We start from the raw sequence: 12487 nt of genomic DNA, 5'->3' as shown, positions 1-12487 counted from the left end.
ACGCCTTCGAAACTATGCCAAATAATTAAATGAATTTTAATCAGCGAGCGCCGTTTGTCAGGAGTCCGGACTTTCGGTCGTCATCATTATTTTATTTTGTTTTCATAGATACTAATTCGTCAAAGTAGATAAAGACCGTTGGATTAAGGAAGTCAAATGTACAGTCTAGCTTACACATGCAAATTCCGTGCAATACAGCGCTTAAACGTTTCGCAAAAGCTCTACAGTAGATGGTAGGTACGACTACTGTCTGTGTGTGTATCTGTGTGTCTGTCTGTTCGCGATGCACTGCCAAAGTTCTCGACGGATCTGCATCAAATTTGGTGGGCATATTCAGGTGGACCCCGGGCACAAACTGGTCGATGAAAATTTTAAACACGTCCTCAATAGACTGACTCTACTCGTCCTACCAGCTGTATGTTCACAGACCTATGTTCACAGTCCTATACGTTTGTTCTTCTCTTCCGTTTGGTAACATTGATTTTCAAACCTACCTGAAAGGTCGTCGCAAAAACACCAAAAATGAGTACAAACCTTCTTCTCTTTGCAGGTGCCGCAGCTGGGCAAGGACAATAATAGTGAGGTCACTACTGTTTTCTCATTGCCTCTTTATTTCTCCGTTTGTCCTCCATAGACTGACTCTTTCTTTCTCTCCGTCTGTCCTCCATAGACTGACTCTTTCTATCTCTCCGTCTGTCCTCCATAGACTGACTCTTTCTATCTCTCCGTCTGTCCTCCATAGACTGACTCTTTCTATCTGTTTGTCCTCCATAGACTGACTCTTTCTATCTCTCCGTCTGTCCTCCATAGACTGACTCTTTCTATCTCTCCGTCTGTCCTCCATAGACTGACTCTTTCTATCTCTCCGTCTGTCCTCCATAGACTGACTCTTTCTATCTCTCCGTCTGTCCTCCATAGACTGACTCTTTCTATCTGTTTGTCCTCCATTGACTGACTCTTTCTATCTCTCCGTCTGTCCTCCATAGACTGACTTTTTCTATCTCTCTGTTTGTCCTCCATAGACTGACTCTTTCTATCTCTCCGTTTGTCCTCCATAGACTGACTCTTTCTATCTCTCCGTCTGTCCTCCATAGACTGACTCTTTCTATCTCTCCGTCTGTCCTCCATAGACTGACTCTTTCTATCTCTCCGTCTGTCCTCCATAGACTGACTTTTTCTTTGTCTCCGTCTGTCCTCCATAGACTGACTCTTTCGAGGGACATGAGATGGATAGAAGGATGGATGGATGGATGGATGGTTGGCTGGATGGATGGATGGATGGATGGATGGATGGACGGAAGGATGACAGAGAGACATGAGTGAAGTGCGACAGAGACTGGATTTTGTGCTGATGCATTACTGTCCTTTTTCAAACGTTTTGCTGTTGTAAATGCCTGTTTCCACTGTCGCCATGTCGACTGTCATTACGATGATGATGATTTTTATTGAGTCACTTGAGAAAAAGTGACTCTATGTAATCGGTCAGTGTTAGTCTGTCCGGCCGGCCGTCCGGCCGGCCGTCCGTAGACACCACCTTAACGTTGGACTTTTCTCGGAAACTATCAAAGCGATCGGGCTCATATTTTGTTTAGTCGTGACCTCCAATGACCTCTACACTTTAACGATGGTTTCGTTGACCTTTGACCTTTTTCAAGGTCACAGGTCAGCGTAAAAGGAAAAATTAGACATTTTATATCTTTGACAAAGTTCATCGGATGTGATTGAAACTTTGTAGGATTATTCTTTACATCAAAGTATTTACATCTGTAGCCTTTTACGAACGTTATCAGAAAAACAAGGGAGATAACTAGCCTTTTCTGTTCGGCAACACACAACTTAACGTTGGGCTTTTCTCGGAAACTATAAAAGTGACCGGGCTCAAATTTTATGTGAACGTGACTCATTGTGTTGTGAATAGCAATTTCTTCCTGTCCATCTGATGCCTCATATAATATTCAGAACTGCGAAAGTGACTCGATCGAGCGTTTGCTCTTCTTGTTATGATTAATATTACTATGATTATTTTTCATGAAGCATGAATGTTGAAACTTTGTACACCCCGAATTGAAATGGGCCCAAGGCCTAATCAATAAACCATCCAGACTCCAGACTCCAGACTCCAGACTCCAGACTCTCCGTTTGTCCTCCATAGACTGACTCTTTCTTTCTCTCCGTCTGACCTCCATAAACTCTTTCTTTGTCTCCGTTTGTCCTCCATAGACTGACTCTTTCTTTCTCTCCGTTTGTCTTCCATAGACTGACTCTTTCTTTGTCTCCGTTTGTCCTCCATAGACTGACTCTTTCTTTGTCTCCGTTTGTCTTTCATAGACTGACTCTTTCTTTGTCTCAAATTGGTTGAAAATGCGGTCAAGTAATCTTCGACGAAGCCCGGACTTTGGTATTGCATTTCAGCTTGGAGGCTTAAACACTTATTAATGAGTTTGCTCATTACAGTTGTCATTAAAATCGATGTTTTGCAAACAGATTCAAAATTGATGGCATTGTATTCCTCATCTTCGTCTGACCTCCACAGACTGACTTTTTCTTTCTCTCCGTCTGTCCTCCATAGACTGACTCTTTCTTTCTCTCCGTCTGTCCTCCATAGACTGACTTTTTCTTTCTCTCCGTCTGTCCTCCATAGACTGACTTTTTCTTTCTCTCCGTCTGTCCTCCATAGACTGACTTTTTTATATTTAGTCAAGTTTTGACTAAATATTTTAACATCGAGGGGGAATCGAAACGAGGGTCGTGGTGTATGTGCGTGTGTGCGTGCGTGTGTGCGTGCGTGTGTGTGTGTGTGTGTGTAGAGCGATTCAGACTAAACTACTGGACCGATCTTTATGAAATTTGACATGAGAGTTCCTGGGTATAAAATCCCCGAACGTTTTTTTCATTTTTTTGATAAATGTCTTTGATGACGTCATATCCGGCTTTTCGTGAAAGTTGAGGCGGCACTGTCACACCCTCATGTTTCAACCAAATTGGTTGAAATTTTGGTCAAGTAATCTTCGACGAAGCCCGGGGTTCGGTATTGCATTTCAGCGTGGTGGCTTAAAAAATAATTAATGACTTTGGTCATTAAAAATCGGAAAATTTAAAAAAAAATAAAAATTTATAAAACGATCCAAATTTACGTTTATTTTATTCTCCATCATTTGCTGATTCCAAAAACATATAAATATGTTATATTCGAATTAAAAACAAGCTCTGAAAATTAAATATATAAAAATTATTATCAAAATTAAATTGTCCAAATCAATTTAAAAACACTTTCATCTTATTCCTTGTCGGTTCCTGATTCCAAAAACATATAGATATGATATGTTTGGATTAAAAACACGCTCAGAAAGTTAAAACAAAGAGAGGTACAGAAAAGCGTGCTATCCTTCTTAGCGCAACTACTACCCCGCTCTTCTTGTCAATTTCACTGCCTTTGCCATGAGCGGTGGCCTGACGATGCTACGAGTAAAATGGCATTGCGTTCAGTTTCATTCTGTGAGTTCGACAGCTACTTGACTAAATATTGTATTTTCGCCTTACGCGACTTGTCTTTCTCTCCGTTTGTCCTCCATAGACTGACTTTTTCTTTCTCTCCGTCTGTCCTCCATAGACTGACTCTTTCTTTCTCTCCGTTTGTCATCCATAGACTGACTCTTTTTTCTCTCCATCTGTCCTCCATAGACTGACTCTTTCTTTCTCTCCGTCTGTCCTCCATAGACTGACTCTTTCTTTCTCTCCGTTTGTCATCCATAGACTGACACTTTCTATCTCTCCGTCTGTCCTCCATAGACTGACTCTTTCTTTCTCTCCGTCTGTCCTCCATAGACTGACTCTTTCTTTCTCTCCGTTTGTCATCCATAGACTGACTCTTTCTATCTCTCCGTTTGTCCTCCATAGACTGACTCTTCTTTCTCTCCGTTTGTCCTCCATAGACTGACTCTTTTTTCTCTCCGTCAGTTTGTCCTCCATAGACAGACTCTTTCTTTGTCTCCGTTTGTCCTTCATAGACTGACTCTTTCTATCTCTCCGTTTGTCCTCCATAGACTGACTGTTCTTTCTCTCTGTTTGTCATCCATAGACTGACTCTTTCTATCTCTCCGTTTGTCCTCCATAGACTGACTCTTCTTTCTCTCCGTTTGTCCTCCATAGACTGACTCTTTTCTCTCCGTCAGTTTGTCCTCCATAGACAGACTCTTTCTTTGTCTCCGTTTGTCCTTCATAGACTGACTCTTTCTTTGTCTCAAATTGGTTGAAATTGCGGTCAAGTAATCTTCGACGAAGCCCGGACTTTGGTATTGCAGCCATTTCAGCTTGGAGGCTATGAGTTTGCTCATTACAGTTGTCATTAAAATCGATGTTTTGCAAACAGATTCAAAATTGATGGCATTGTATTCCTCATCTTCTCCTGAATTAAAAAAAATATATAGATATGTCATGTTTACTCTTAAATGTGATCAAAATGAAACAAATAGGTTCAGTAAATACTCCGGACGTGTGCTTCGCGGCGGCTAGTGTGACCCGTCTTGGTCTTCGGTATGGTTAGCCGAGACTATCTGAATGTAGTCTCGACGATGATTGGTTTGTGGTGTTGATCTTGACTAAATGTTTTTATATCGCTTCACGCTTCTTGGTTTTTTGGCTCACGAAGTGTAGCCTATGCGATCGTAACTTTGTCTGTCTGTGCGTTTGTGCGTGTGTGTGTGTGTGTGTGTGCGTGCGTGTGTGTGTATGTCTGTGGTAGAAACTTTAACATTTCCGAGTCTATGTGTGAGTGGTTATCCAAGACTATGGATAAAGCTCGCATAAGATTACGTCACGGTCAAAAGTGTTTGACGTCAATTAATGCATCATGACGGCATGCCTCCCTGTAGTCTTTCTCTCTCGCGTGGTGTGTGTGGTCTCGGTCATTGTTATTTTGAGCGGGCCGAGACTATTTGGCAGTCGTGTCCCTGTAAGTAGGCTACATGCAGACAGACAGATCTAGATCTAGTGTCTCTCTTTCTTGCACAGTGTCACCTAAGCTTACTGTGTGTGTGGGTGTGTATGTGTGACGGAGTGATTGAGTTTGTGTTACTGTTTGTCTATTTCTTACGTGAGCCTTGAAGGCTTCGCCTCTTGTTTTACATTCATTCAAGTAATGACTGAATGTTTTAAAAGCAGTTGCTTTTCTTGTTTATTATTATTATTATTATTTAAGTTATTGAGACATCACAGTGCTCTAAGAGATTTTTAGAGCAAATCGAGAAAATGAATTATTGAACGAAGCGAAAAGCGCTGAGTTCAATAATTTTGTTTCAAGATTTGCTCTATAAATCTCTTAGCGCACTGTGATTGTTTCAATAACGATATTGTCAGTAACGACAACAGATTAGAACGTTTGAAGAGGCACATTTTTCTGCCAGCGTTTGGATAAATTGTGGACAGGTCGAGTTAGATCTACTTTTGTGTCTGTGTCGGCTTTGCAGATTTCGGGGGTATTGACGGTTTCATCGCCGACCATGCATTTTACGATTTGATTACCCTCTGTACCCTTTTATCGATTAGCAACTACACATCTGAGTTACAGTTGTGCGAAATGTACCCGTTAGCATACAGTTTCACTTAGATAGTATTTACTGGAATATAAAACAACACGTACCGAAATGTTCTATGCTCCCAATAACATGAACGACCCCCAAGCAACTGAGTGGTGTCCCCTGATGTCAAACGACTCAAAGTGACACATTCGTTCCCTCATTCGCAAAAAAATAAAGTTGGCATGTTATTTCTCGCAATGTACTTGCATTCATCTGGGATGTTGGTGCTATGATTACATGGTAAGAATGTTTTGAAGCCTTCGCGTGTACTGTTTACATCGTAGTTATCTTGAAATATGCAAAAACAGTTCATTTCAGTCCTGAACTGATGGTGTCTGTTACATATACGAGTAGGACAGTCTATTGAATCAGTCGACTTCCAAATGCTGCTTTGTCCAGCTCGAAATATGTCAGAAAAAAAACCTTCTGCTTTTAGCCGCGGAAAATTTTAAGGTCAAGCATCTTTGTTTGGTAATGTGGAGACGATAAGCTACATGCCACTAACACAGCGGATGAGAAGAATTTTCGCAAGTCGAAAGAAGAGGCGCAGACTCACTGAGGCACAGGCGCATGAAATCTGTCAGAAAAAAACCACTTTTGCTTTTAGCCGCAGGAAATTTAGGGTCAAGCATCATTTGGTACTGTGGAGAAGATAAGCTACATGTCAATAACACGGAGGATGAGAAAAATCTGTTCAAATCAAAAGAAGGGGCACACACCCTCGCTTTGGCAAAGGGCGGAAGAATACGCTCTCTGGAAAAGTTAGCGCACTCCAATTTTAAGCGCATTGCCATTAGCCAACCAACTGTTTCACATCAATCATGTGACACCAGTACTTCCTGACTATTATTATTATTATTATTATTTAAGTTATTGAGACATCCCAGTGCACTAAGGGATTTATAGAGCAAATCGAGAAAATTCATTATTGAACGAAGCGCATAATGAATTTTCTCGATTTGCTCTAAGATTCAAAACGCACATTTTGCAACGCGCATTTGGATAGGCGTAACTGTGTGGTCAGGTTTGTGTCAGATCTACTTTTGTGTTGGCTGTCTCAAGTGTGTCGTGCTTTCGTCACACGCAAACTCTTGTTGGCTCACGTAAGTGTAGCCTATGCGATCGTAACTTTGTCTGTCTGTGCGTGCGTGTGTGTGTGCGTGTGTTTGTGCGTGTGTATGTCTGTGGTAGAAACTCTAACATTTGAAGACGTCACATTACATTGACGTCACATTATGACGTAAGAGGGTTAGACGTCACGCGAAGGAAGTACTGAAAGTCTCGGTCATTATTATTTTGAGCGGGCCGAGACTAGTGTACATGCAGACAGACAGATCTAGTGTCTCGCTTTCTTGCACAGTTTCACCTATGCTCTTTCTGTGTGTGTATGTGTGTGTGTGTGTGTGTGTGTGTGTGTGTGTGTGTGTGTGTGTGCGCGTGTGTGTGTGTGTGTATGTGTGACGGAGTGATTGAGTTTGTGTTACTGTTTGTCGAATTCTTACGTGAGCCTTGATGGCTTCGCCTCTTGTTTTAATTTCTGTTGGTAAATTCCAGTGTAACGTTAAGCTAAAAAGTGATGATCTTTCATAGAGACCTCATTTAAACTCGGAGAAAGGACTGTGCTATTAGTTATTTGCGATTCGAAACCTTCATCGAGCTTCGACAGGTTGACTGTGCAGAGTTTTGCCCCTTGCCAAGGTCGACGGTAAGCACATTTTCAAAATAAATGTGGCATGTTTCTCGTGTGGTATCTTCACTCATCGGGGAGTCTGGTACTAAATATGAACGGTAAGAATGCTCTGAACCCTACACGTATTATATCCCCATCGTTTTATCGTTCACATTTGCCCAACATGTTAATTTGCTGAGCGGGATTTATGTCGTCTGCTACGCTATGGCAATCGAACCACTGCACTGAGTCTCATTTCAAAAACAAAAATTGCTCGTCACGTTGCACTGAGTCTGCACGCATGAGGCAGGCTGGTAATAAGTCTTATATATGGTAAGAACGTTCTAAACCCTACACGTTTTCGATTCCGATTGTTCTTGCCTTGAAATAATAATTCGGAAAACATTCATTTACTGAACAGATGCAGTCGTATTTCAGTGTAGTCTGCTACGTGCTGATCTAGCTGCTACGTTATCGGAATAACACTTGTGTTTTCTGTTAGCTGCTGGGAATTGTATACTAACTCTTCAGTTTGGTAATGTGGATAATAAGCTACATGCCACTAACATGGCATAATTATGAGAGGAATCTTCGCAAGTCGAAACTGAAAAATTAGACACAGCGGGTTCTATTTTTAGATCAGTGGCAACTGTGGCACAGGCACATGCAATCTTGTCAGAAAAAAACCACTTCTGCTTTAATTGAGAAACAGGAAATTTATGGTCATAATCATTGGTATTGTGGAGAATATAAGCTACATGTCATTAATTAATTCTGAGAATGAGAGCACACTCTCGCTTAGGCAAAGGGCGGAAGAATACGCTCTGTGGAAGTGCGCTAACAGTTTTAGCGCATCGCCATTAGCCAATCAACTGGTTCACATCAGTCATGTGACACCAGTACTTACTGACAATTATTATTATTATTATTATTATAATTATAGACTGCATCTTTCTTTCTCTCCTCTCTCTTCCATAGACTGCCTATTTTCTCTCTCCTTTGTCCTCAGTAGACGGGCTCTTCAGGGCGTTCCACTGATACTCAACCTAGAGGGTCCATGGAACCCCCTACCCCCACCACAACTTTTAATGTGTAATTAGTCCTTGGACTTTAGAGGGTCCCAAGATAAAGAGGTTTTACCGTTTATATTCTTGCTTTCTTTCTTTTTGACTCACATGCGAAGCAAAAGTGAGTCTATGTACTCACCCGAGTCGTCCGTCCGTCCGGCCGGCCGTCCGGAAAACTTTAACGTTGGATATTTCTTGGACACAATTCAGTCTATCAGTACCAAATTTGGCAAGATGGTGTATGATGACAAGGCCCCAAAAAACATACATAGCATTTTGACCTTGCTTCAAGGTCAAGGTCGCAGGGGCCATAAATGTTGTCTAAAAAACAGCTATTTTTCACATTTTTCCCATTTTCTCTGAAGTTTTTGAGATTTAATACCTCACCTATATATGATATATAGGGCAAAGTAAGCCCCATCTTTTGATACCAGTTTGGTTTACCTTGCTTCAAGGTCAAGGTCACAGGAGCTCTTCAAAGTTGGATTGTATACATATTTTGAAGTGATCTTGACCCTGAACTATGGAAGATAACTGTTTCAAACTTAAAAATTATGTGGGGCACATGTTATGCTTTCATCATGAGACACATTTGGTCACATATGATCAAGGTCAAGGTCACTTTGACCGTTATGAAATGTGACCAAAATAAGGTAGTGAACCACTAAAAGTGACCATATCTCATGGTAGAAAGAGCCAATAAGCACCATTGTACTTCCTATGTCTTGAATTAACAGCTTTGTGTTGCATGACCTTGGATGACCTTGACCTTGGGTCAAGGTCACTTGTATTTTGGTAGGAAAAATGTGTAAAGCAGTTCTTAGTGTATGATGTCATTGCTAGGTTTAGCTGAAGGTCAAGGTCATGTAAAGGTCAAGCATGTGAGTCGTATGGGCTTTGCCCTTCTTGTTTCTTCTTTTTTTCAAGTCAATATTTATTTATTTTTAAACCTAGGGTTACATGAATTCTATAAAAAAAAAAATTAAAAATTGCAATAAACACGACAAAAAAGATATGTAATAATGAGACACAACACTTCAAATTAACCGAAAATAAATCAAGCTTAATTCATAACTAAATAATTGTAATCATACCTTTTTTTTTAACAGGACTGCACTTGTTTCTGTTTTCGTTTTCGTTTTTGTTTTTAATAAAAAAAAAAAAAACTATCAAATAATCAGAACTCTTTCAAAATATTCTTAATAAAATATATCAAATTCAATAACTTTCGTATTTTTTTTAATTCAAATAAATGTTTAAATTTGACTGCATTTGAATTTCTACGAAAATACAATGGTAACAACTTTTTCCTCAAATTTTCAAAAAAAAGGAAGGCACAATTCTCGCCGTCACAAAACCCCTGGAGCGCTCATGTCATGTGTAAAACTGTATCGGTTTTTCGCGTTGTTCAGTGTAACTGTGTTTTTTTGTTCACCAGATGAGCTCCAACGGATGAATCCTCCGTAGCACCGACTGCAGAGGAGAGCAATTAATATATATATGCAACGAACACCATACTGAAGACAAGATATAAATAGATGTAATATCTCTCACTCTCTCTCTCTCTCTCTCTCTCTCTCTCTCTCTCTCTCTCTCTCTCTCTCTCTCTCTCTCTCTCTCATGGAAATTCCACGAGTCTCTTTTATGGTAAATGGACACCTGTCCTGCAACTTACTGTTTTGTGAACTTGGTTGTCCTCCTAATGAGAACGTGTAGTACTTACAATGCACTTTTTATTCTTTCCAACCTGTAGGAAGTAGCCAGGCTTTGCTTTACATGTATCGGTTGTTGTTGTTTTTGTATCCGTACTGTACAGCATTACAGCTCAGAGTTTCGTGGTCTGATTGGTTTCACTTTGGTGTTAGTGTCTGTATGACATGAAAACAAAATTGCATTCTGTGGTGTCTCATATTCAGCTAAGCTTCTATTCTCTATCAGACAGTTCTGCCAAGAATTCTGACTACCCCAAAAATAAGCCAGTTGCGTGGTTTGCAACATGTGATTAACATTAAAAGAAGTTAATTTTGTGTAATGTTGTCTTTTATTACTGATTTTTGTGTGTGTAAAGTTGAGAAAAAATCGAGTATTTAGTGACAAAAGAAGAAAACAAATCAACGATGACAAAATTAATAATAAATACATATTGAAGAATTCATCTCGCATACTTCAAGTTTTAGATTTTTTTTGTCGTGAAAAAAAACCGCACGCGCCCGCGCACAGACACGCATATAATCACGCACACCGTATAACACTCTCCTGCTGTACAGTGAATATTGGATTGATTAAAAGAAAGAGTTTAGTTTGAAGGAGTAGGTTAATTTACATGGTATTTTGTACGGGGAGGTGATGGAACAAATCTGCGTTACTTGTTCGTTTTGAAGGAAAGTACGAAAGTAGTCTCAAATAGATCAAAGTTATTTCATTTCTTACATTTTGTCCTTACAAATGGCTCTTAATTAAAAAAATAAATGGGAAAACTTTCACAGAATAATGTTTTTATTGTGTGTGCGTGCGTGCGAGTGAGTACGTGCGTGTTTGAACAAGAGAGAGACACAGAGAGAAGTCAACGAGAGCAAAATAATGCTCCATTATTTCACATCTCCAAAACCATTGTTGATTACACGACTTCACTAGACTATCCAACCTGGAAGCTAAGTACCAAGACCTCGGTGTGGTAGCAGGCTAATTGCCCCCCGACAACTGCCCCCCGGACAATTGGCCCCCGGACAACTGCCCCCCGATTCTTTTCTGAGCACTCTTCGTGCAAGTTTAACTGACAAAAGACATTCACTACAATAAGTGTGTGTGTCTTTGTGTGTGCGTGCATGTGTGCGTCTGGTTGAGTGTGCGTGAGTATGTCACGGTGGGTGCATGCGTGTATCCATGTGTGACGGTCTGGTTGAATGTGTTTGTGTGTGCGTGCGAGTGTCGGTGTGTGTTTGCGTAAGTTTTTCTACGTAGGGGAAGGTTGCCTGATATGGACCACCTCCTGTTCTGACAAACTAACGGTGCTGGAGCGCTCAAAGCAATTTCATTCGCTGTATTTACCCTATATGGATAACTTGCTCAAGTCAAAACAGTTGCAGAAACACAAACCACAAGACCGTTAAGCCCGCTACTAACTACAGCCGAACCAAGCCAAACAAGTTCGACGAACGTTCGGCGACGTCATCAAATTAATCAGGGGATTCCCCTATTTTTGGGTTGCACCTGTAACGTTCGCTGTTTGCTGATACAATCCTGCAAACATTCGGCGCGTCATCGGCGAACTGACTTTTCATTGGTTGAATATTTGTGTATCTTCATCCTTGAAGAGTGACACTGCTGACGGCTATAACGCTGTCAACCGATCACGAGTCTTCTCACGTTGTAATTTTTGATCATGTGACCGGTATCGCCGATACATATCGCCGCTAGTTAGTACACCGAACCAGGCACGGTGTAACGTTCGCCGAGCTAGTTTGGCTTGGTTCGGCTGTAGTTAGTCTTTCTTACACTTTTGGCAGCGTTTACTCTAAATGAGACGCTTAAAACGGACTATATAAAGAGAATGATACATGGCTTGCTCTGTCGTACAAGATTAATAACACGAGTTGCTTTTTACATTTAGTCAAGTTTTGACTATCTGTTTTAACATACATAGACAGGGAATCGAAACGAGGGTCGTGGTGTATGTGTGTGTGTTATGCTGAGAAACCCACCGGATCGATCTTCATGAAATTTCACATGTGACTTCCTAGTGGGTATGATATCCCCAGACGTTTTTTCATGTTTTCCATAAATGTCTTTGATGACGTCATATCCGGGTTTTTTGTGAAAGTTAAGGCAGTTCTGTCACGCCCTCAAAGTTTGAAATTTTGGTCAAGCAATCTTCGACGAAGGTCGGTCTATGGGATTAAATCTCAGCTCGGTAGCATAAACATTAGTTAATAAAATCGAATTTCCACAAACAGATTTTAAAATGATTGCATTCTATTCCTCATTTTCTCATGAATTCAAAAATATATAGATATGTCATGTTTACTCCGAACTACCGAAAATAGGTTAAATTTGTACTACGTTCGCACGCTTAGCGGAGACGAGAATGACCGTCTTGGTCTTTCGTGATGTGGTTAGTTGAGACTTTTAAATAGAGTCTCGGCAATGACTGTTTTTTTTGTGTTGAGCTTTTATGC

At 40.6% G+C, this 12487-nt stretch overlaps 1 protein-coding gene across 2 annotated transcripts in view; it reads left to right on the top strand.

The window, feature by feature from the left end:
- The window catches only part of LOC138965305 (uncharacterized), a 64165-nt gene extending 53826 nt beyond the window's left edge, over positions 1-10339 (top strand). Inside the window, exons 9-10 of one of the 2 annotated variants that reach the window (XM_070337437.1) lie at positions 551-578; positions 9751-10339. In XM_070337437.1, coding sequence (XP_070193538.1) covers positions 551-576 — 26 coding nt within the window. In that variant the 3' untranslated portion in view covers positions 577-578; positions 9751-10339. Of the gene's footprint in view, positions 1-550; positions 584-9750 lie in introns of both variants that reach the window. The other variant, XM_070337436.1, reaches the window with a different exon arrangement.
- The last annotated feature ends 2148 nt before the right edge of the window (positions 10340-12487 follow it).

This window comes from Littorina saxatilis, linkage group LG4 (genome assembly GCF_037325665.1).
Source record: "Littorina saxatilis isolate snail1 linkage group LG4, US_GU_Lsax_2.0, whole genome shotgun sequence".
NCBI lineage: Eukaryota > Metazoa > Mollusca > Gastropoda > Littorinimorpha > Littorinidae > Littorina > Littorina saxatilis.
Note: the sequence above shows the minus strand (reverse complement) of the source record. Positions and strands in the feature narration are given on the sequence as shown.